This window comes from Vanessa cardui, chromosome 7, assembly GCF_905220365.1.
Source record: "Vanessa cardui chromosome 7, ilVanCard2.1, whole genome shotgun sequence".
Lineage (NCBI taxonomy): Eukaryota > Metazoa > Arthropoda > Insecta > Lepidoptera > Nymphalidae > Vanessa > Vanessa cardui.
The window spans coordinates 14,307,521-14,331,465 of record NC_061129.1 but is presented as its reverse complement, the minus strand read 5'-3'; the positions used below and the strand labels follow the sequence as shown (position 1 = coordinate 14,331,465).

General features: G+C 33.4%; 4 protein-coding genes across 4 annotated transcripts in view; 2 read left to right on the top strand and 2 right to left on the bottom strand.

Moving 5' to 3' along the window:
* Positions 1 to 1,110, bottom strand: part of LOC124530880 (transmembrane protein KIAA1109 homolog) — a 29,533-nt gene extending 28,423 nt beyond the window's left edge. Inside the window, exons 1-2 of the mRNA XM_047105235.1 lie at positions 958 to 1,110; positions 645 to 868 (exon numbers count right to left, since the gene is read on the bottom strand). Of these exons, the coding sequence (XP_046961191.1) occupies positions 645 to 868; positions 958 to 959 (226 nt within the window). The 5' untranslated portion in view covers positions 960 to 1,110. The remainder of the gene's footprint in view (positions 1 to 644; positions 869 to 957) is intronic.
* Positions 1,111 to 2,311: 1,201 nt separating this feature from the next.
* LOC124531159 (cilia- and flagella-associated protein 43) lies at positions 2,312 to 10,993 on the top strand. Its single transcript, XM_047105632.1, has 31 exons — positions 2,312 to 2,373; positions 2,487 to 2,650; positions 2,730 to 2,828; positions 2,910 to 3,072; positions 3,466 to 3,676; positions 3,772 to 3,900; positions 4,448 to 4,635; positions 4,710 to 4,812; positions 4,905 to 5,156; positions 5,233 to 5,368; positions 5,445 to 5,608; positions 5,715 to 5,868; positions 5,952 to 6,173; positions 6,255 to 6,466; positions 6,540 to 6,686; positions 6,836 to 6,993; positions 7,090 to 7,309; positions 7,395 to 7,515; positions 7,601 to 7,719; positions 7,888 to 8,055; positions 8,267 to 8,440; positions 8,506 to 8,633; positions 8,761 to 8,955; positions 9,088 to 9,213; positions 9,292 to 9,397; positions 9,484 to 9,642; positions 9,763 to 9,876; positions 9,964 to 10,107; positions 10,177 to 10,329; positions 10,404 to 10,540; positions 10,612 to 10,993. The coding sequence occupies exons 1-31, from the start codon at positions 2,312 to 2,314 to the stop codon at positions 10,751 to 10,753; spliced, it is 4,770 nt and encodes a 1,589-aa protein (XP_046961588.1). The 3' UTR covers positions 10,754 to 10,993.
* Positions 10,994 to 13,594: 2,601 nt separating this feature from the next.
* On the bottom strand, positions 13,595 to 17,314 carry LOC124531225. The gene is made up of 6 exons (XM_047105723.1): positions 17,095 to 17,314; positions 16,908 to 17,022; positions 16,748 to 16,833; positions 16,524 to 16,677; positions 15,798 to 15,922; positions 13,595 to 13,791 (listed from the first exon to the last, which is right to left on the bottom strand). Exons 1-6 carry the CDS (start codon positions 17,104 to 17,106, stop codon positions 13,660 to 13,662), a joined length of 624 nt encoding a protein of 207 aa, XP_046961679.1. The 5' UTR covers positions 17,107 to 17,314; the 3' UTR covers positions 13,595 to 13,659.
* Positions 17,315 to 18,088: 774 nt separating this feature from the next.
* LOC124531367 (phospholipase A2 group XV-like) lies at positions 18,089 to 22,833 on the top strand. Its single transcript, XM_047105917.1, has 6 exons — positions 18,089 to 18,511; positions 19,146 to 19,520; positions 19,596 to 19,823; positions 21,071 to 21,242; positions 21,786 to 21,908; positions 22,552 to 22,833. Exons 1-6 carry the CDS (start codon positions 18,427 to 18,429, stop codon positions 22,772 to 22,774), a joined length of 1,206 nt encoding a protein of 401 aa, XP_046961873.1. The 5' UTR covers positions 18,089 to 18,426; the 3' UTR covers positions 22,775 to 22,833.
* The last annotated feature ends 1,112 nt before the right edge of the window (positions 22,834 to 23,945 follow it).

The window sequence follows — 23,945 nt, the reverse complement described above, 5'->3', positions numbered from 1 at the left end:
CTAAAGTGTATAATATACTCTTAAAGAGACGCACCAAACTTATGTACATGCTATTAGACACACTCAATGTGAAAATCAATAATAAAACTTAATGTAACAATAAGGTTTATTGAGTAAAGACTTTTTTGTAGTTTCACACATCATAGACATATACTGGTAAAATTCTATAATGAAATGTATTAATAAGTGATAATCAAATCAAATGTGTAATGTTTGTTTTCTATATTTGTGCAGAAATTTATAGAACAAATTTTGATATTTTTTTCAATTTTCTTAAATACACTTTTGTTCTTGTTGAGTTTTAATTAAATTATAATAGTATTGTAATGAAAACATATTCCTTTTTTAAGGATTTCATAAAATGAACTTAATTCTACATATCTTTCTAAATAGACACAATTGTGTCTTATTAGAGTATCAGAATATCTGAAATTTTATCCTAATAAAATCTATAAATCAATTAATTTAAATGTAATTAATGTATTTTAGTGAAACAATCTGATAACAGATATTACTTAGATTATATTATCTGACTGTAAAGTACAAATGTTTTAAATTATATTGTAGATAGCAATACACAGAGCGCTTATAAGCTTGTCTTCAAACATTGATTGTTTCTTTAATATATGATACTGCTTACTTACCAATTTTAAAATTCTCATCTTGAAAGTAGAACTTATTAATCAATCTTGTTAGTATGTAGCCAAGAACACGACTATTGTAGTACGTTATATAAACTATCCACAGTATCGCTGATATTAGCGATACGAGCAACAGCGCAAAATTCCGATCCATGGTGATCTCGGCGAAGTCCGTCGACGAGAAGTTCCATCCCTTCGCCACCGGATCGAGCGATCCGGTGTAATTCCTAAACATGAACCAAAATAATAAACTCTTTATGTGTCATCATTGTTAATATAATAAACATCAATGGCATACGCAATTCTATAGACTCACATTGTTAAGAGAATTTGTTTACTAAGATATTTCACATCGTTTATAAAGTATTGAAATCTCTAATAATTTATACACAGTTAACATTTCCAGTTATTGTTTCTTTATCATATTATTTGCATTCACTTAATTACTCCGTTCTGACAGATCTATAGATCTCCCTTACACTACGTACGTTTCATTTTGCGCATGACACATTCATATAAGTTTCAAGCAGCTGTCAATCGACAATTTAATAAATGCTTAATTATAAGTACAAAATTTTCTTGTTTTATCAACATTAATTATTCATTATAAAACGTTTTTTTAGATGAAGTTTTAAATAAATATATAATATCAAAATTAAATATTTCCATTACACAAATGAAACCGCGTGAAATGGTGGCAACTGGCAAGAATATTATGGGGAACTCCGATTCTGTGGTTGAAAATTCAACATACATATTTTTATCGTGTAAGCTCCTTTTATATCCACATTGCATGAGGTATTCTCCTTTATAGGTAATGCATTTAGTTTTAAGCTTTATGTTGTTATTGTTACTAATATTGTGTTAATGTATTTACTCCTGGAGGATCTTAATAAATAAATAAATAAACCCTTATCACTATTGAACTACTTCTGACACTCATACATATATGCATTAAAAATATCACTGCTTTTATAAATAGACAGCATTTCAATCTACATTTTGTAAATATGTACAAAATATACACATTACTAATATACTAATGAACCGAAAAAGTCCCCATATTCGTGAATCTTTAATCGATAATAATAAAACCAGATTTTGACCTCGAGAAGGCTGGGCTGACTGAAATCCGGGCTACTAACAAGTAGATACGATAAGTCTTCGTTTTACCAGGTTGCCCTTTCTAAGAAATTAAAAGCTTTTTTTTCACACATTTTCTAAATTATACCCTTTTAGGGCTAAGCTAAGTGTAGGATGCCAATTACTAATTTACTAAAACCGACTTGTATTGGGTAAAATTTTGTCTTTTTCAAACTACCTAGGTGATTTCACGAACGGTGAACACAATAATACTGTAAATAATATAATAAACATATTTTAACTATATGTAACACTTCTTAAAAGTGTTTTACTGTAATTATTTATTTATGTATACTTTAATCAGCAGTTATAAGGGAAAAACCTTTAAATAAAAATGTTAGTATAAAACCACAGATATAAAATTATTTTTAATATCTTTTTTCTTGTTGCTAGACAACTAGATTCCTTTATTTATGACGTCGTCATAGATACATACCATCATATTTTTTCTTAGCTACTTCATACAAAGAGAAAATACGGTTTGGCGATTAGATTTTGAATAAATACAAACTTATACTAAGATAATAATGGTCGGAACTTCTGAAAGTGATGCCGATGTACAAGATGAAACTTATAAACCGAACGTGAGGTACCTATTATTACTACTTAAACTTACCGAACTGTTAAAGCCGATATATTTGAATATAAAACTGATAATAATATTTATTTTACGTAATATAATTTATTTATTTTTTAATGTAGATGGGCGATACCCCAAAAGCTGAATAGTATGACTTTTGTTGGAAGAGATGTAGTCGCGGTAGCTCACGACATTTACATAATATTCTTTAATTTAAAAACGAAAACTGAGTTAGTATATGTTTCTAATGAAAAGAATAAGGGAGATGGCGTCGATGTTGTAGCAGGTAGGAAGAGCTTTAAAATGTTATCGACATTTGACATCGACAAACAAATAATCTTAAAGTGTCTGTAATTTAATCTTAGGTCACAGGTCCCATCTTTTTGCGTTTGCTGAAAAAACGAAGAATCCTCGAATTTTTGTTGTAAACTATCCAGTTTTTCAGATATTAGCAGAATTAAAAGGTAAAATCTGTTTGGTAAATATTAAAACTTATTATAATAATTAACTTGTTCTCTATTTATAAAGTGTGTTTATAAATTCAGACAACGACGTAAATCGATACAAAGGCCTCTGCATGATGGAGTCGGACTTGATCGCGGCCTTCAGCGGTTTTCCCAACTACCTCATATCAGTGTGGAGTTGGCGTACTCTTCAGCGGCTGATTTCGATTCCTACCGGGGTAGTGCGACGAAGTCAGATTTACATGTGAGCTATGCCGTTTTATATAAAAAAGAAACAAAAAAGGTAGATAAAAAGTATCTTTAAAATGACAAGTTCAAATGTCTCTAAACCTTACATATACCCATGACTAGCATCGATATATTTTAATTTTTTTTATTTACCATAATCTTGGTTTGGATATTTAAGTTTTCCTAAAATAAGACAATAATTTGGGCTAGGTATTTAAACGAAAAAAAAAAAACAAAATAATGGGCCTGGCGTAAATTGTTTCTGTGAGGTGAAAAGAGTCCAGACTTCAGTTATATATACATAAGTAAAAATATTAGGATTGACTTATGGTATCATTTTCTATTTACATGGATGTACCATGTGAATAGAAAATCATAACAATAAATACAATAACAAAGTATTTTTTAGGGCCAGCCGTACACATATGCTATTGTGTCAATGCTGGGGCGAAGGTCTCACCGTTTGGGAGGTGGCACAATGCTATAAGCGTTGCTTGATGCTTAAACGTAAAAAGGAAGAAGTGACAGGGTGGGATGTGCCTGACCCTAAACTCGTCAATGTGTGCTGGAGTAACGAAGGACAATTATATGCCATTGATGACGAAGCCAATCTCTATAGTGTAGGTATCAAATTAAAATAATATGATCGACCCACAATTGTTCGTAATGTTAGACAGTTTAATATTATGATTTATAATATTGCTTTAATTTTTAGTTGCTGTCTGATGGAATAGGTATGGTCACAAATTTGGAATGGTCAGAAAAAATAAAAGGCACTCATAAGCCTTGTATGTGTTCATTTAGCAATGGCATTCTGATATACGGTCCTGATTCGTGCATTCGGGTACGTGGTTTTCAATTCACAAATATATAAAAATCTTAACTCATTTACTGGCTGAATCATCAACCGCCAATCTATATAACGCAAATTCAATAAAACTAAACCTACCAATCTCAAGAGGAGTAAAGTCAAACGACTTTAATATTGAATTAATTTTATTGCTCGTAACTAATAATTTATGATATTTTTGATTTAGACTTTTACTCCTTCTTCGATAGGAATAACGTAAATCCTAAATCCTAACAATAGGAATATAGCAAAACACTACTTACTCAATTCGGTGGGTTTTTGTAATGAAATTTCTCATAACTCACATATTGCGAATATCTTAATTCCGAAGAAATTTAATTCTGAAAAAAATCATAGAAAGCTAACTATTTATAAACAGTTTTTGCAATTTTTAATTCGAGCGTAAAGCCATGGGCAGTAGGGAATCATCATTCAACAATATTAAATATAGGTATATGTATATTATACTCACATCTGCTAAACATTATTTATATGAATTATCTATATTATTTGTCCTAATAAGTTGTTATGCTTTACAAAGTCTCTCAAAAAAGTTGAACATAAATGGCAAGTTGTTTGGAAGTACATTTCTGACGATGTAGTGGTACGTCTGGTGTCCAACTCTTCCTCAGATGTCGCTATAATGTGGACAATGAAAGGTTTTGTTTATAAAATTACTGGCGAGTCAGAGGAGAAGATCGAAGTTAATCTTTTTACTTTTAAACAAAGGTATTTATAACAAATGTACTCTTTGATGAAATGTCATCGTTCTCATTTGTCAAAATGTCTTATTTAAATTGCAGAAATATTAAAAAAATACAATTGATCGCTCCAAGTTATACTCACATCGCAACAATGAATAATGTAGGCGTTCTTTGTATTTACGAAGTGGCAACTGCAAAATTAGTAAGTTTTAATAAGTAACTTCATTTTGGCAAAATTATTTTTTTGCGTAAAAGCCTAATTGATTTGGTATTATATTATTTTGGTAATTTAAGGTACTTGTCAAATACGTAAGTGGAGATGATGTATCTTTTGAAACCAGCCCAGTTGATCCACTGTTAATAATTTATGGTGAAGTTGGCCATAATTACGGGATGGCTCTCTTTACATATGACCCAGAGGAGGGCCTACAAAAGGTCGGCAGTATGTGCTTAACACACCAGATCGTTTCAAGAGTTGTATTTTCAAGAACGGGAAGAGAATTAGTCGCCGCTGCTATGTCCGCCGGTCATATATTTATTCTAAAGGTAAGTTTAACTAAATAATTAAAATGTATACCAAATTTATTACATATTTATTTATATTAAAAATGTTGTTTGACAGTTATCAGAAGATTACAAGCTTACCCTAATTCGATATACAGAGTTGGGTCGAGGTCTTGCTGACTGTTATCTCATGAAGGTAGGAGAAGCAATCCGAGTGTTCAGCCTCGTTCTTTTCTCAGACAAATACGCAATAGGTATGGTTATATATTCTATCAGCATTTTTGTAAATAAATATGACAAATTTTGTAACGTCTTTTTTGTTTACAAAAGGTGAGCGTATAATATGCATAAATGCAGTGACGGGCAAGGATAATAAGTTTGCGGGCAAGATGGCGGGTCCATATGCGCAGCTCTTGCCTCTTCATACACGGGATACAGCTCTTGCAGTCCCCCATATGTCTTCGCAGATGCACGTGTTACGACTCTCTGGGGACGTGAGTAAACCATTCGAAAGTCACTATGGCCATAATATTATCATTTGCATTTTTTTTATTTGCTTTAATAAGGTAAGCTAATAAGTTACATTTCATTTTCTAACAGAAAGGTATAACAGTATCTGTGAAAATGGGTCCAGTGGTCGAGACAGGACATCATTTAAAACATTTTCAAGCGTTTTTCAACAATGGCGCTCTTCTTACTTATGGCGCTGATGGAACTGTTATACTTCGGCTGCCAAACGTTTTTGAGGAATATGGTATTTATTTATTATTTTACTTTAAATTGGTTGAGGTAGCTACTTTCATGTCATCAATACGCAGATATGTTTTACTTTTACAGAATTGCAACTAATAGTAACTCATCGGTATGAATCCAGTGTCGAACAAGCTCTTATCGATGCAGATAATCGCTTCATCGTTTCTCTCGCTAATAACAAAACATTTGCGGTACATTTCCTTCGCAATAAGAAATCAGAACGGCATGAACTACAGCACACTCCACCCGACGTAGATCTTTTTAACGAAAGTACAAATACTATTACTATCATCGATAAAAATGATAGTAAGTTTTTAATTTATTTAATTTATCAAAAGAAATTAAACTATTTGCTCAAATCTTACTAAAAGTTATTAAAATTTCTAGAAAACTACTTGGATCTGCAGGAGGACAAGAAAGTAAAAGAAGAAGCTATGGATTACAAAAAACAACGTGAAGATGTGGTTCGGTCACTAGAGACAGTACAGTCGCGACTCGTAGAACTCCTCGAAGAGAATCTCGCAGAGCGCCCTTTGCACCAACTTTCATTGTCTGAGTTTAACTTACATCTTGAACACAAGAAAGAGCGCATAAAACAGGTAAAATAAACTACAAGAACAAGAATTGCAGTAAATGTTTGATTAAGCAAAATTTAATAATGTAAAATTATAGGCAGAAAAAGAGCGTGAACAAATTCGTCTTGTGACAGAAGCACGTATCCGTGCACAGGATAAAGTGACAGCGTGGATCAAGTCACAATGTTGGGATACCATGCTAACTCCGAGAGTCAAACTATTCGCCATATTCAGTCATTATCAGGTATATTCTTTCTCTTATTATAATTAGGTAATAATTAATCTATCATTCATGATAGATGTCCATACTGAACTTAAAATCCAAAAATATTATAAATTTACAGGATTTAAATTTATAGTCTAAATAAGTCAGTTAAATACGATTAATCACAGGTAGAGAACTATGCAGTACTTCCGACGCAACGAGATAAGTGGCCTGAACTACAACAGATCGAAGCATTGCGTAGCATTGAGATGGAATGTGATACTAACCTGTTTCGACCGTGGGAAGAACACGCTGAGAGCTTTAGTATAGAAGAAAATCAAGCACAGTAACTATTTGAATTATTTACCACCACTAATTTAATTTTACTATTTCACTATTATTTTCTCAATCACCGTAACTTAATTCTCTACTTTTAAATCAGGATGGGTCCTCAATCGATGTTATCGGTGAAAGAAGGCCGTAAAAGTACTGAGAGCCAGCTGATTCCAGAGATTGTTGAACCAGACGAGTCCCTGGAGGGCGAACCCTATGTTCTCTCCGGCTCGAATGCACACCGGTTTATCCAGATACCAACATTTATGATCCCGCAAACAATGGCCTACAGCTTCCTACATATGAACTGGCTGCAACATATTGTTAAAGTATTTATCCAATATTTATTTATTTGTAATGACCTTGGCAATGCTTTATATAGCTTCTCTTGATGATGATATACTTTTTTATCAGTTAAACGTTCAGAATATGCGACTTTGGTTCAACAAAGAATTCGACGAGTTAATGAATCAAAAGAAACGTGAGATTGGTCTTGTAGAAGAAAGGAATGCTCGTCTTCGTTTCATAATTGAGGGTGACCTTCTGGACTCCTATAATACTAACAAATAACTTGAAAATCAAATTCAGTCAATCATAATACTATTCGTTAATCTTTACAGAACTAAATAAACTATCTGACTTACGTGGAAGTTTCCATCATTTGACTATACAAATTCGTGATCCCGAATGGAAACAGGAAGAACAACCACACCGACTTATTAAAGTGGATCCCGAAGAAGTACGGTCATTTAATTATCAAATCAATCTAAATAATTCAAAGTTTTAACAGAACTTTTTACAAGAAAACATTCAATTATTAACGTTTCTGGTAGCTTTCGAATATTGACGTCGTTTGAGACGGTTAGTACTCTAGTTTCTTAAGTCAAGATTGTCTGTTTCGATTTAGTGCAGTATCGAGCCGTACGTGAGTCCAAGCCAGGTGGTGATACCGCCGCCTGAACCGCGACCTCCGGACGATTTTCGCGAACGAGCTCTCATGTATATGATGGATGGTGTACTCGAAAAACTCTGGCACGAGGAGATCAAGAAACCCATTCCTATGCCGCTCTGCATGGTCAGTGACTTTCAAAAACATGCATACGACTTATAATTTGTACGTATTTACTGTAAAAGATGATTCTGGAGTTGAATCTACCTATCTATCTATGTACGAAACTGATGTTGATATTAAAGACTTTTTACGGATGAAAAACGACTATTCGGGCGTTGGGTCTTGGTATTAGTATGTTATAATCATATATAATTTTATTATTATATGTATATAGTTGGAGAAAGATCCGGAACATTTTAATGAGGATGACTTGCGACTGGTTTTCGATTACGAAGCAAAGGTTAAATTTAGAAACGAGGAACGAGACAAATACAGAAAAATGCTTCACGCGGAATATGCCAAATTATCACAAATACTTAATGAAGGAATTGTGAAGTTCAATCAAAGGGTAAGCAAAATAAATCTTCCGCAGTTATTATAACTCAAACGCTACTACTAAAGAAACATTTATAGGTAAAGGAAACGTGGTTAACAAAGTTAAGAGTTGACTCAGTTATTGGACAAGAAAACTTAAATCTTATGAGATTACGCAGAACTAATTTGGATCGCGTTGAGATGGCTGAACAATTAGAAGAAATGAGGTAAATTATATGTAGTTTGTTTTATTTTAAGCGCAAAGTGTGTATTGTCGTTATAAGTTAATTAGAAAATCAGTAACTGGCTCTAATTACTAGTAATTTATAAAATGTTTAATTAACAACATTTCAGAAGTGACATAAAAAAATATGAAGGAGAAATAGAAGTACTACAACGGGAATTGCATTTGATCCACGAACAAAGCGAAGAGTGTCAGGCTGCGTACGACGCTCTCACACAGAAGGACAAATACCTAGATCGCACCTTTAAGAACCACTTTTCTGATCTCTCACCCATTATAGTTGACCAGTGCTACAAGTTTTTTAAGTAAGACTTTATCAAAATTATATTCAAAGGAAAGATAACTAAAAAACGAGAGCCAAACATTTAAAAATAGTCAAGATAATTAATAATCTGTAAAAATGTTAATGTCATTCAACTTGTACGTATATTTTACAGAAAGAGGCCAAAATGGCATCAACGTGCAACGATGATATCGGTTGTACTCTACGACTTAGCAAACGCTGTATTAACTGGAATCCGTCCTCCACTTTTACATGTAGACTGCGTCGAATTCTTTAAGGGGTTGGTAAAATATATATAATAAAAAAATATTTATTGTTAAAATAACTCTTTTGTTCTAATGTTTTCATGTATAACTAGTGTTGAGCAGTTGGACCAGATAAGCAACATGCCGCCAGTAATGGACGAAGGTCTCTGGGCGACTATGTGCAAACTCCGTCGAACTAAAATCGAGAACGAAATACGTGTACGTAAACATATTAATAAAATTAATTAATAATGAATAGTCCTCATATGAATATCAAAATACATTATTGGCGTTGTACTGTTTAGATGCGCGCGGTTGCGCAGGAGATGTCGTGCGTGGAGGCGGCGGCGGCGGCGTGGCGCGCGGCGGTGTTGGCGCGGCGGCAGCGCCTCGCGCGCGTCGCTGACGACACAGCACAGCACAGACACGCCGCTGAGCTGGCCGCCAGGAACTACACCATGCAGGTAAAGCGCCTTGGACAACTACCAACGCCCAAAGATTGTTTTTTTTATACATGCTGAGACTATTCGCTGATTCATTAACCACAATATCGAAATACATTTCTCCGATGAAAAAAATTACAGCTGGTATTACCGGCGGGACAAGTTGAAATAATCACAACGGGTCACATTGAGGATTTCGAGGATGCTACTCTTATACCTCGAGAGGAGATCGAGAAGGTCAACGATGTTATTCTGGTAACCGAATGTATCCTGTAAATAATATGTTTAATTCGATCAAAGTACTGCGACAGTATTTTCAAACATTCTTATTATAACCTTTAGAAAGTAGGAGACTGGAAATTAAAAATGATGAGAAAGCAGATAGAATTTCGTAAAGGAATTTTGTCGAAAGAATGGGAACACGCACAGATGAAAATGAAATTGCGCCATATGGAGCAGGAACTTCAATCTTATCGAAGACTAAAGGTAACATAGCATCGAGAAATTACTTATAAAAACTGAATTAGTTCGTCATTACAGTGTTTAATTTATTAGGTACCTAAAGAACTTCAAAGTTATTTGAAAAACCTAGAGCTAGGTTACACAGACGAACAGGACTACGTGCGTATGGAAAAAGAAATCGAAGCATCAAAAACCTCTGTCAATAAGATAATTAATGAGCAAATACGTAAAGTTGAAGAAATGGAGGTAGTGAGCGTATTCCGTTAATAATTTATTTTAAATCTTAATCGTTTAATCTCCTGGAAACAACTTTCATGTAGGTGAAAATAAATGCACTGGATGCTCAAGCTCAGCAATTGGAGAAATCAATAGTTTCGCTAAATGTGAAAGTTTCGGAGAAGAAACTTAATGAGGATCCCTTAGAGCCAATTCGGATTCGACGCATTTTCAAAAAACGGTAAGTAGGTAATAATTCTGCTAATATAAATTTAGTTAAATTGTATATATTTAGATATATTTTTGTGATAGCATGGAGACGCTGGTGATGCGCAGCAAGCTGGTTCGCGAAGTACAGAGTAACCACACGCGCATTGTACTGCTGCAGACGGAACTGGAGTTGCTGCGACTGAAGACGTACCCCACGCTCGCTAGCTTCCGTACCATTAATTAGGACTTAAAGTTTGACAGATAAATAGATAATTTGTTTCGGGAGTGGATTCCAGATATGCAGCGAAAGTAGCCTGGTGGAAGACGCCTTCCACGCTTACAGTCGCTCACGGCTTCCTTTTCTTATAAGTCAGTTTTTCGTTGAGTACAAAAAATATAATATACCAAAAAAGAGCTTTTGCTATATTGATTCCGCTATATAAACAAATACAGTCTGTGATCAGGCGAAAAGTTCCAAGCTGGAAACTAATAATGTATTAGTTTTAAAAGCCTTACAGGACCGTTTGAATCCAGGGTGACAGACGACATGTGCGGAATCCCAGACCTCTTAAAAAAATGTAGGGAAGAGGAAATCGGCAAAACCTTTTTGCACCCGGAGACTCACTGTTACTAAGACGAAAGATCTAGAGTAGATAATTTTAGTTATGATTATTAAGATTAATAGGAAGTGCGTCGAATCAACAATGGTTTTGTTTTACCTACCACTTATTTATATTGGTTTTGCTTTTTTATTCATTTGCTTTGCAATTAGGATATCTTTTCACAAGAAACATTTTAAGTTACACTATAAAATGTGTAATATTCAACTCATTAAATGAACATGTAAAGTCAGATTAATTATTTTATTTTTGACGTTACGGGTAATTTTAGGTTACTGTTAAATAAATACTGTACAATAAAAACGACTTTGAATTCATAAACCTTTATTTTTAATTACAAAAAGAAACAAGTAGGTATATAGAGAAAATTCATGCAGTTGCGTACAACTAATTGCTAACCAAAACTATTAAATAATTTGAGCTTTAATGATTCCATCTGGCTGTTGCATTGAGCACACAATTATATTTTGTTCACATACGCTAAACTTCAACATAACACGTTCTTACCACGACGATAGTAATTAGTAAGTAAATAATAAATCTCATGAAAACAATGACCCATCCATTACTAACGGGGCTCAAGGTCAGCGCGCAAAGTTACCTAATTTGCAGTTTTCGTTAGTTTATTGTATAATGTATTAAATACAATTATTCCATCAATCGCTATTGTTAATGGGGCTTCATTTAAAATAATTATTAGAATGAACGAATATTTCATGTAGCATTTTTAATATGAATTATTTCGACAGTGATTTCCTTACTTACTCACATTAGTCTGCGTAAAGAACATCGTCTGCATAAAAAAAAATCATTTGACGATCTCTGAAGTAACATCAATGGGAATGATCTTAGCGCGAGTGTTCAACGGGTGTTTCGCCATTAGCTTACTCAATTATAAAAGTTCCATTATAAGACATCAACGATTATAAACTATGTTATAAAAATCTATACAAGAATGTATATATTAAATGACTGCACGTAAAAATCTAATCTACTAATTATTAGCCCTATAATAATACTAATTTAAAAGGGACGCATATAGAAGTACAATCGCGTACAGACTATTTTAACATGGCAACATTTAATATTTAACTAAGCACTAATTATTATTATATATTCAAAATTCGACACTAGCAACACTGACCAAGATCAGAGTACTTAAAACCTTCATAAAATCAGCTTACAAATTCATCTACCTACGGTTTACATCTATTTTTACGAGGAATGTTAAAATCGACTTTTAGTTTTGTTATACGCAAACCTAGAAATCGTTATCATAAAATTACAATATTCGGTAATCATTCGCTGAATAACTTAACTGCGATAAAATTTCGTAACGTGTCTTATTAGACCACCTGATAATCGGTATCCTTTAGAATATAAAAAAGTCGAAAGGTTTTTTATTCAGGCCCGTGAAAACTATAAAAATGGCCCAACAATGTCTACACCTTCTTAGAAAAGCAGCATATAAAATAATATTGAATTTTTGAATAAGATTGAATCGATCGAAATAATTTTCACAGTTCAAATAAAGGTCCTATATATATCCGGTGGTATAATATGTTATTGTCAGTTTTACAATAACGTTAACACGATTGTACGCGATTATACGTGAATTTCTTATAAAAACATTCGAATTAGGCCACAATTTCGTTATTAAATTATATCACATGATTAACAATCACATTTTTGCCAATTTTTTAAATTTTCGCAAAACTTTACACACTGACTGTCTTATTAGCTTCAATAATAATCATTAATGTGACCTCAGAACACAGTGTGCATTAGAAGCGACATGTGCGATATCAGCATTTTGTCTATTTATTTATCAACAGACGTTAAAAAGTTTTACTCTATATCCAATTCGCACTAAATTGTATTTATGCCATTTTAGATATTATTAATTGTGCCACTTCTATATAATTCTCTGTTCTGAGATTATAACGGTACAACGTCTATGTGTGCGTGTGTTTTTATTTATTATAATATATATATTTTTAATACAATATTATTGTATATCTTAACTGATATGTAGATGTAGGGGATACTAATTAGAGAAATATCTACAATTTATAAATTAATGAAGTAGACAACAGAACAAGTATACGAGTGGAAGGATATGCCGCTAACTTTATTCTATCCTAATTTCAATTCTTTGAAGTATTGTCCGGGCATAAAACGATGGCGCGTCTATTTTAAAAATGTCACTAAAAATTCAAAACGATTCTAACTCCTGACTCATGTAATACATATATGTATTATCGTCTCAGTTTGAACTAATAATTCTAATTAAATCGTTTAACAAGAAGTACCGTTAACTTGAAGTCTTTTTCAACTCTCAAATTTGGTCCTCTGTAATTTTAAATTCTTCGATTTTCATCACTTCTTTTATTTTATAACAATCTTATTTACTTTTAACTTGGAAGTTATTACTTCAAATAATATCAATACAGTCTCAGATAGTAGAAAGAAATCACACAAGTGTGTATGTGTGTGTGTGTGTGCGTGTGTATGAGTCTCGTCCGCTGGCTCAGAGCGCCGTCCTCTGGTCGTAGACGATGACGGCGTCGGCGTCGAAGAACTGACTGTGAGACTTGCTGAGGGCGATGATGGCGGCGTGCTCGTTACGCATGCGGTTCTTATACTTCTTGCTTAAATTTACCTATAAACATTTGATAACATGACACAAAGTCATTTTGTTGTTATAACTTCGATATATTTTTGTTGCTAGAAAAACTTATTTAAAAGAAAATATAAATACTTATATACGTATCGCCGCTGTAACTGCACCATGAAATACAATTTAAACATTCTGCTAAGGAAACAAAATATTTCTTTTCACCTCCAATTCAAAGCTACTCTCATTGCCAGGAGTATTTTTGCACGTTCAATGGCCCAACAGCGCATTATTTTCACATATCACATTATCTATCATTAGAAATCTATATATATGATGTCCATTGAGGCCACATTATATTGATTTGGTTTTGATTAAAAAATAAGAAACAATCAGTAAAAGACTGTTTGAATTATTTATTTCATTTTAAATATTAAAAAACTAACAGCCTATAAAATCATCATTCTCCTGCCCTTATCCCAATTTTATTTGGGGTCGGCACAGCATGTCTTCTCCTTCCATACTTCTCTGTCAGACGTCATCTCACAAGTAACATTCTTTCTAGCCATATCGTCTTTCACACAATCCATCTATCGTTTCCTTGGTCGTCCTCTACCTCTATATCCATCCACATCCATGCTCAAGGCCTTCCTCACAATGTGTTTCTCATTCCTCCGCATTACATGTCCATACCATGATAGCCGCCTTCCACATAACTTCTCGGCTATCGGTGTCACTTTCAAACTTCCTCTTATATACTCATTCCTTACTCTATCCATTCGCGTAACACCACACATTCCTCTCAGCATTCTCATCTCCGCAACATGCAATTGTCTTTCAGTCATCCGTTTTGTAGCCCAACACTCTGATCCATACAGGACAGCAGGTCTGATCATGGTCTTATAGATCTTCCCCTTAAGTTTAAGGGGAATACGGGGGTCACAAATTGTTCCCGTAACCTGCCGCCATTTCATTCACCCTGTGATAATCCTGTGCTTCACCGTTCGATCTATTTCGCCATCGCCTTGAATGAGTGAACCGAGATACCGGAAGTCGGAGCAGACTGGAAGAGCTGCGCCATCAAGCGCTATGGCTTCAGGACCGGAGAGACCGCCGAAATCGCAGAACATGTATTCAGTCTTCGTTCTACTGATTTTCAGGCCAACATTCTCCAGTTTCCGTTGCCAATCCTCCAATCTGCTCTGGATCTCAGGTCCATCTTCACCAACCAGTACAATGTCGTCGGCAAAAAGCATGCACCAGGGTGCCTCCTCCTGTATGTCCGCCGTTAGAGCGTCCATAACCAGCAGGAAGAGGTAAGGACTTAGAGCCGACCCTTGGTGCAAACCTACAGCCACATTGAACCGGTCCGTGTTACCGTGTTAACGGCAGACGATCGGACGTAGGTACAAGATCCCTTGAACATAGCACGAATTAACTCCACATACTTCCCAGGCAAACCTTTCTCTTTCAATGCCCACCATAACACTTCACGAGGAACCCTATCATAGGCTTTCTCGAGATCAATGAACACCATGTGCAGGTTCTTGTGAGCACGTCTGTACTTCTCGCACAATGGCGGAGTGCAAAGATAGCGTCCATTGTCCCTCGACCTGGCATAAACCCAAACTGATTTTCGGTTATTTCACTCTCTTCTCGCAATCTTCTCTCTATAGGTAATAGAGACTCCCATACTTTCATAGTATGTGATATGAGCTTAATCCCTCTATAGTTGTTGCAATCCTGTACATCTCCTTTATTTTTGAAGATGGGCACTAGTGAACTACTGCACCATTCTTGTGGGATGGTTTCTTCATGCAACAACTTATTGAAGAATAAAGTCAACCACATACATCCTTCACTCTTTAATATCTTCCATAACAGCCTATAAAATATGATATAATATATACATACTAATTGAATACTGTAGAATTTAAATTTGACTGTGCCACAAGGTTTAATTTTAGATGTTATATTTATGAATATTTTTAACAGATCACAGTAATACTGGTTTTGTATGATTTTCCCAAAATATTCCACATTTATCCTACCTTAGCATACAGCTGATGTAAATCATCTTCCGTAGAGAGTGGCCGTGGCTTGGGGCGTAAGAAAGCAGGCAGCGAACGTGTTTTCAGAGCATCAATGCTTGCAGCTCCTTCCATCTCATCTAACACTACAAATATTAAATATACACTATTAAGAAGGTGCTACTTTATAAATTATATTTAAGTGTATTTAGTGAATTGGTATGTGCTCAAAATCAAAATATACTTTATTCAAGTAAGCTTTTGAATCTTCATTTTCAGAAATGTATTAAATTAAAAGATACCCAGTGGTAGTTCAGAATGTAATTCCTAACAAGAAGAACAGAAAAAATGCAGTAAAAAAATAGAGGCTTTGCTCAAATCTACCAGTAAATGAATTTAAGAATATGGTATCAAAAATAAATTGTTATGCTTTTGGTGATATATTTTTAACTAATATATAAAATACATTGGTAAAGAAGGCATGTTGTTGACATATGTATTATTCAATACAAGAGTAATTAATGTTGCCTTCTAGGCAGGATATATAACATAAACATATTTGTATTTAACTAACATGACTTTGCATTTTTAAATGTTGAATATCATACCATCGAATTTCTTGCTGGTTCTTCCCAGTTTAATCTACTTTCCAGTGGTAACTTCACTTAACATAAGTGGTAAATGACTATTCAAAGTCTCGTAAAAGCCTAAAGTATATTTTGATTTGATTTATTGTATCACACTTACTGCCGCTAGAAGCATATTGTACAGCATTATCTCGTGGTGTGTCTGGTACCCGATTAACATAGCAGTGTGTAGGTGCTCGTGTAGGCTCCCTCTGCCGTCTGCACTCTGCATCCCCTGCATAGCTTGCAGGCCGTACATGCCTCTGAACTTGCACCTAAAAGCAAAAAGTGTTTCAATTATGTTGTGTTTATGAAATTAAACCGAAATATGTTGCATAAATTTACCTCAGTGTGTTTAATCCTATAGTTTTCCTGACTTGTATATCCATGTCCTTCTTTAATGGTGTAATGTTCTTTTAGATATTGTTCATCTAAAATAATATTTTAATCATATAAAAAGATAGTATAAAATAATAGGATAAATAATATTCTGCATAAAACTTACCGAAAGATTTCTGATGTCGCGGCATTAGGCGGCAGTAGCATACAATAATTAACAGAATAACGACACCGCAAATTCCTCCAATAAGCCAAGATAACCAAACAATTATAATGCGACCCTGCAAAGGTATTTTTTTTAATTATTTTCATACTTAGTAAAATATTGATTTTGCATTTTAATTTTAACTAACCTGCAGAAACATTTCAATTATTACCAAGAAGGCGAATAACGCCTCTTTTTGATCCCCTATTAAATTTATCGCCTAACATTTTACTTTTTTTACCTTAGGAACGTTCTATCTAAATCTAATAAAAATATGGTAAACTTAAAAAATGTATGAAGCTATCCTTTCATTTTTGTGACTTTTATTTTGAAACTATCATGATTCGCGCCTGCGCAATCTACCCAAAAACAAGTGTTGTTAGCATAAAATATATTTTGTATTTGTATAACATTACAATTCAAAAAAGTAAAGGGTCTACTGTCTAGATAATTTACATTTAAATTATCCTTTCAAACTTCATCTTTTTATGATGTCGTATTTATTAATAAACAATTATTTTCGATTTCTGATATTAGGATGTAGCACTAATATATAATAATGAAATTGTAATTTGTGATTTCTATGATTTACCTTACATTTTAAAGTGTTCATAGTTTTATTTTGTTTAAGTTCTTCATTCTTAAATGTTGTATGCATTAGTTTAAAAATATAGTCATGACTCATTATTGTTTTTAATTTAATATTAGAAGTAAAATATCCAGAAGTTAAATGATTGTAGGGCTTTTATCATATATTCTATCGTCAAGCAACTATAACTATACCGTTTTGTTGCAGTTTGGATCCATATAAATACAGGAATACAGAAAACCAATCCACATCAAACACATATTACTTATCAAGTTCACATTTGCGACGTTTTAAAAGTTTTAAGTATATAAAAACACCTTCAGTGTAAATCACGTACCTCCTCCTTATTAAACTGTATTAAATCATAAATCTTTTATTTATATATACAGTATCACCTTATCCTAAATGATATACCTAATGATATAAGCCGGCGTCAAAAAAGTAATGGAACGTATATAGTTATATACCCATATGCAATACTAATATTTTGTCCAATAACGCTCAATCAGTATCCAATAAACATAACTTATTTTACACACAGAGTGCATAAACATTGCGTTTTAATCTTACATTAATAATATTAAACAAAAATAAATTAATCTTGTTATTGTAATTTGTAAACAGAGTTTCCAGCTGATTGTCTCAACATCAGTAGACGACAGACGTCAACGTGTGTTGATAACAACCACAATAATTATCAATCTCATTTCTATTTAGTACAAGTTTTGTGTTCATCGTACGATGTAACGAGTAACGTCATTGCAGATCGTTCATAGCTGCTTCGGTTGTATTAAATATTGCGTAAAAAAGCGGAAATTATAAATAAAGTTTATACATAACGAACGACGGACGCGTTCCATATTTGTTTATTTAATTCAAAATTAAAAAAATATGTCAAATTATAAGTGTTACTTTTTAATAGTTGTTACACTTCTAGTGACTAAAAATTCGTTGGGATTATCGCCGGTTATTTTTAGTAAGTACCTACTAATTACATTACATTGGTATTTATAGTTAACCCTAGTTTTTCCAGAATGTTTAATATCATTTTAAAATATGTTGTTGATTGAGACAATAATTCAATAATGTTTTTTTTATTTTGACTTTTTATGTTTATTTTTAGATTTTGAATAATTATTTGATTCATTGAAATACAAAAGAATTTAATTGATTTAATTTAATTTATTATTTTGAAATGGATAGTATGAAATCCAGAAAATAATATAATACCACAAAACTGTTATGTAGTATGATTATATAAACTCATAACTACAATAAATCTGTCATGGGATTACAGAACCATTTTTTTTTGTATTTAATATGTAATTTATATTGTTATCATCATTGTAATAAATATCTAGTTAAATCTATAATCCCCTTATTGGTAACTAGCACTTATATCTTATGAGGTTATTCTGTAATGATATATTAATTATTTAAATACTATGTAGTTCTCAGTAAGTAAAGAATCAGGTGTTTTTATTCACACTGCTATGGGTTGGGTTAACGGATAATATTTTCTTTCCAAAACTTTTATTAATATTTATAAAATAAATAGTTAAACAATGTTCTATTTGATAAACTAACAATTACTTGTATTAATTTACCAGTACCAGGTGATGGGGGAAGCCAGTTAGAAGCTAAGCTGAATAAAACAAATGTAGTTCACTACATTTGTGCAAAGACTTCAGATGATTATTTCAACATATGGCTTAATCTAGAACTACTCGTTCCATTCGTTATTGACTGCTGGGTTGACAATTTGCGCTTAGAATATGATAATGTTACCCGAACAACACGTAATCCTCAAGGTGTTGATATCAGAGTCCCAGGGTGGGGTGACCCAGAGCCTGTTGAGTGGTTGGATCCATCACACGAATCAGCTGGGTCGTATTTTAACACTATTGCAGATTCACTTGTGAAAATAGGATATGTTAGAAATGTTTCCTTGAGAGGTGCTCCATATGATTTTAGAAAAGCACCAAGTAAGTATTTTATACTATTAAATTACATATATTTGAAAGATCAGCTTAAAAATAATTTTAATATAATATTTTCAGATGAAAATGGAGAATTCTTTATAAAGTTAAAATCTCTTGTTGAGGAAACTTATGCATTGAATAATAATTCAGCAGTGACATTAATAGTGCACAGCATGGGTGGATCCATGGGTCTTCATTTCCTAAGACTACAAAAACAGTCCTGGAAAGATCAGTACATTCGACGGATGATATCTCTTTCCACGCCCTGGGGAGGTGCTATGAAAGCACTTAAAGTGTTTGCTATAGGTAAATTATAAATATACACTGGGATTTTTTAAATAAAAATCACTTATTTCAAGTAAAAAGAAGTCAATTTGCATTATTCTGACAGTAATAAAATGAAAATTAAAAAAAAGAATTAATAAAATTATCAATTAAAATAAAATTAAACAATAAATTAATAACTGTAATAATAATATAAAATTATAAATTTTGATTAAACATTTACTTCAATGCCAATATAACATGTAAATGATTTAAAATGAAGTTACAAATAATTAAAAATGAAAATAGAAGTAACTAGACAAACAACATATGAAGTAAGATAACAATTTCTTGCTTTTATATTATTGTTTATCTTTAAACCAATGAATGAACTCTCAAGCAAACTGAATATATCATCACTTTTAGATTTATCATTTTGATATACAAGTATGTTTCCGGTTCATGAGTACCCTCAGCCTGCACCTATTTGGTGAAAGAAATTTGTTTTGTGTGTAGTGAACATTTTTCAGAGAAAATTAATTAAAATATTTTAATCATATACACAAGTAAGACTAAATTCTATTTCGGTAATTTTTCAATCATTGTAATTTATAAAATAAATTTAAATTATATTCAAATGATTTGTTTTTAAATAAGTACTTAAAGCATGACTATGCATTATGAGTAACTACTAAAGGAAAACTTAATCCCTATCAATGTAATTTACCTCCTTCATCAATGACTAGGCAGTACTCAAAGAAATGTTAATTTATTTATTGATCAAAACAACAGGAAAAAAACATACTGACCATTGTGTAGTTAGAGACCTATATAGCCTATTCCAACCGCAAGCGGTATAAAGACAAATAAATAATAAACAAATTTGACATTTATGATTGAATTGACGCGAAATCATTCACCGACATTTTGAATGTCTGAACGACTGTTTTGAAGTTCTTATCGAAACTGAAAATAAAATTAAAGTGGATATAAGTAGTTAAGTGGAATAGCGTTGTATTGTAAATATTTATCAAGAACTATTTTTAGGTATACAATGCACAAACTCAATTAATTAGATTATGCTGAAGTTTGTTTGCATTTACACCTTCGATTGGAAAAATAGTTGTTTATATTTTTTGTATTGAACGATTAACTTGAATTTGACATTAGATAACAGTTATAAAATTCAAAATTATATTCGAGTCTTAATATTTATTATTTTGATTGTATTCCATTCTTACGTTCATTATAAGAGATAACCCGATTTAATGAGATTTAATGATATCCAGGCGATGATCTCGGCTCGTTAATGTTGAGCGAGAGTACATTGCGGACGGAACAAATAACTTGTCCCTCCCTCGCGTGGCTGCTGCCTTCACCCAACTTTTGGAAACCTTCCGAGGTGCTCGTACAAACCGATAAATTCAACTATACCATTAATGATCTCCAGAAATTGTTTACGTGAGTATATATTATTATTTTATATATTGCTAAAATAAACTTTTGCATCAGGAAACAGTAGAATGAAACTTAATTTGTTTATTTAAAACTAGACTAGAAATACGAGTATACGTGTTTTACATGAATAGTCTCGTTAAGTAGGACGCGTAAGCAGCACGAATATTCAAATGTTATAACACTTTAAAATGGCTCATTTAACCATTCGAACGTATTCTATATTATAATATGTTAGCGTATTTGTAATTATATAACGGATAAAACTGGCGTAGGTGTAGTGTAGGTTACACGGGGCTGCATGTCGATTGACGAGGTTTCCTCCGGGCGTATCTGGCTCGTTGGTTTAAATCTGTTGTTCGCCGTCCATGTCTGATCCTAGGATGTATCGAACACCAGCGCGAGTTATAGCGTACGATCTTGCTTATTAAAGCCAGTAAGGTTCTTATTAGAAATTAATAAAACAACTATTTTTATTTTAAGTAGTTTTCAAGTAATAAATAACGATAAGTGTAAAGTTTGGAGAGTGATTAGTTAGCCTTGCCACAGCGACATGGAGCTGCCGAACGCGTGGGAGATGCGGCGCGACACGGAGGAGTTCTCGCGGGACTTCAGCGCGCCCGGCGTCGAGCTGCACTGCCTCTACGGCTACAACGTGTCCACCGTCGAGAGGTACGCACGCACTACGCACGCACACAAACCGTTCCGTCTACTTTGTATTTTATTGTTCTTGTTTAATAACAAAATAGCAATGTAGGAATTATATTTTTTTTTACAGTATTATTTATAGTATAAAAATAATAAAAACGAAATATACTGATTTTTGAGCTTTTGAAAGAACCTAGCACGACTAAGTACTTATGAAGTTAACATTTTATTAAAACAAAACAATTAACGACAATGTCACCACTTAATCTTATTATTTATCTGAACTTGTAATGTCGGTTTTGACATTTGACCTTTTAATATAATTCAACTATTAATTATTTATCATATATAAAGGAAGAGACTAAATAAGTCACGAGGGTTCGTAATGTAAACGTTCAGATTTTACGTATTTTATACTGAGGTATACCTGCTTAATTCCGTCTACGTATGCCACCGTCAAGCAGGTGCAGAAAGGTAACTTACGAGCATATATATATAATTAATATCGATTTCCTCAAGCGTAGTGGGCAGGAAAGTTTTTTTTATTTTATTTATTTATTTATTTCTTTTTATAATATAACATACACATTAATATATTTTAAAAGCCATTAAACCATTTTCTGGTTTGTATTGGCTAAGAAAAGTGGTAACGCGTGTCGTGTGTCAGGCTGGTGTACAAGGCGGGCACGTGGCTGGACGGGTCTCCGGCGCTGGCGCGCGGCGACGGCGACGGCACCGTCAACCTGCGCTCGCTGAGCGCGTGCGAGCGCTGGCGCGCCGCGCCTCGCGCGCACCCGCTCAAGAGCCTGGCGCTGCGCGGCGCCGAGCACCTGCGCATCCTGCACGACCCGCGCGTGCTCGACTACCTCGCCGCCGTGCTGCGTCCGTGATCTCACCCGCCCGGGGCCTATCTTAGGGGTTGTCCATTAATCACGTGAGGCTTGAAAGGGGGGGGGGGTTTGATAAATCACGAAAATAACACAACGGGGGGGGGGGGGTAGTAAGATATCTCGTGTATTTATTTTTTCGTCTAATGCGCGATTTTTAATTTCAGAATAAAATAAGATTATAGTTTATACCTGTATTTAAATTAAGATGATATTCAGAAAATTTTAAGATTCGTTGTAGGTACTAAAAATACACGTGATGTTGAGAAGGGGGAGGGGGGGGGGTGTTCTTAAACCTCACTACGTATCACCAATGGGGGGGGGGGTTAAAAATGCTAAAAAAGATCACGTGATTAATGGACAACCCCTTACCGTAAAGTGAATGTTATTATGTCTATTTTACATGTCCTGTAGGTCTAGATATCGTACGCGAGTGGGTTGCATTTGCGAAACGGTTCGGTGGTCAGTTAGTTGGTATTTGAAATTATTGTAAAAAAGGTTTTACCAAATAACGGAGTTAGGAATATCCTATCGCCAAATATTTAATATTTTTACTTCAGCGGTACGTTGTAAGGGTATTTCTTGATAAATTTAATTAGAATTAGAATAATGTAAGGCTAGTCGCAATTATGCCTAAAAGGTTTTTTTATGAACATTGATTTTGCAATGAATAACTAATCAGCGTCCAGTTCTCTTAAATATTTGAAATGCTAATGATAATAATAATTCCAATCCTAAATATCTCATTGATAATCTGATCTGTCGTAGGCCTAAAGAAGTTCAAATTCTATACAATGCAATTTTAAATAATGTTCTATGCGATTAAATGTGATAGTATTTAAAATGTGATTAAAATATGTTAAGTTTTCTAGAATTTTATTAAAATTAAAGTCCAGCCACTAAGATTTTTCGGTTAATGAATCACTACAAAAGTATAAATAAATTGGGTTATGTGGAAAATTATATCATTAATTGTAAGTTAGCAACAATTGATTAATGATAGTATTATTTAGTATTTAGAATGCAGGATAATTCAATTAATAAAATCTCTATTTTGAAGTTATCGGCTTGCCAGGAACGGTACTCTTAGTGGTTGGACATTACTTAATACTGTCTTACTTATTAACATTGTAGTGTGTGAATATTTAAAAATGAAATTTTTTTCTCCCTGTGA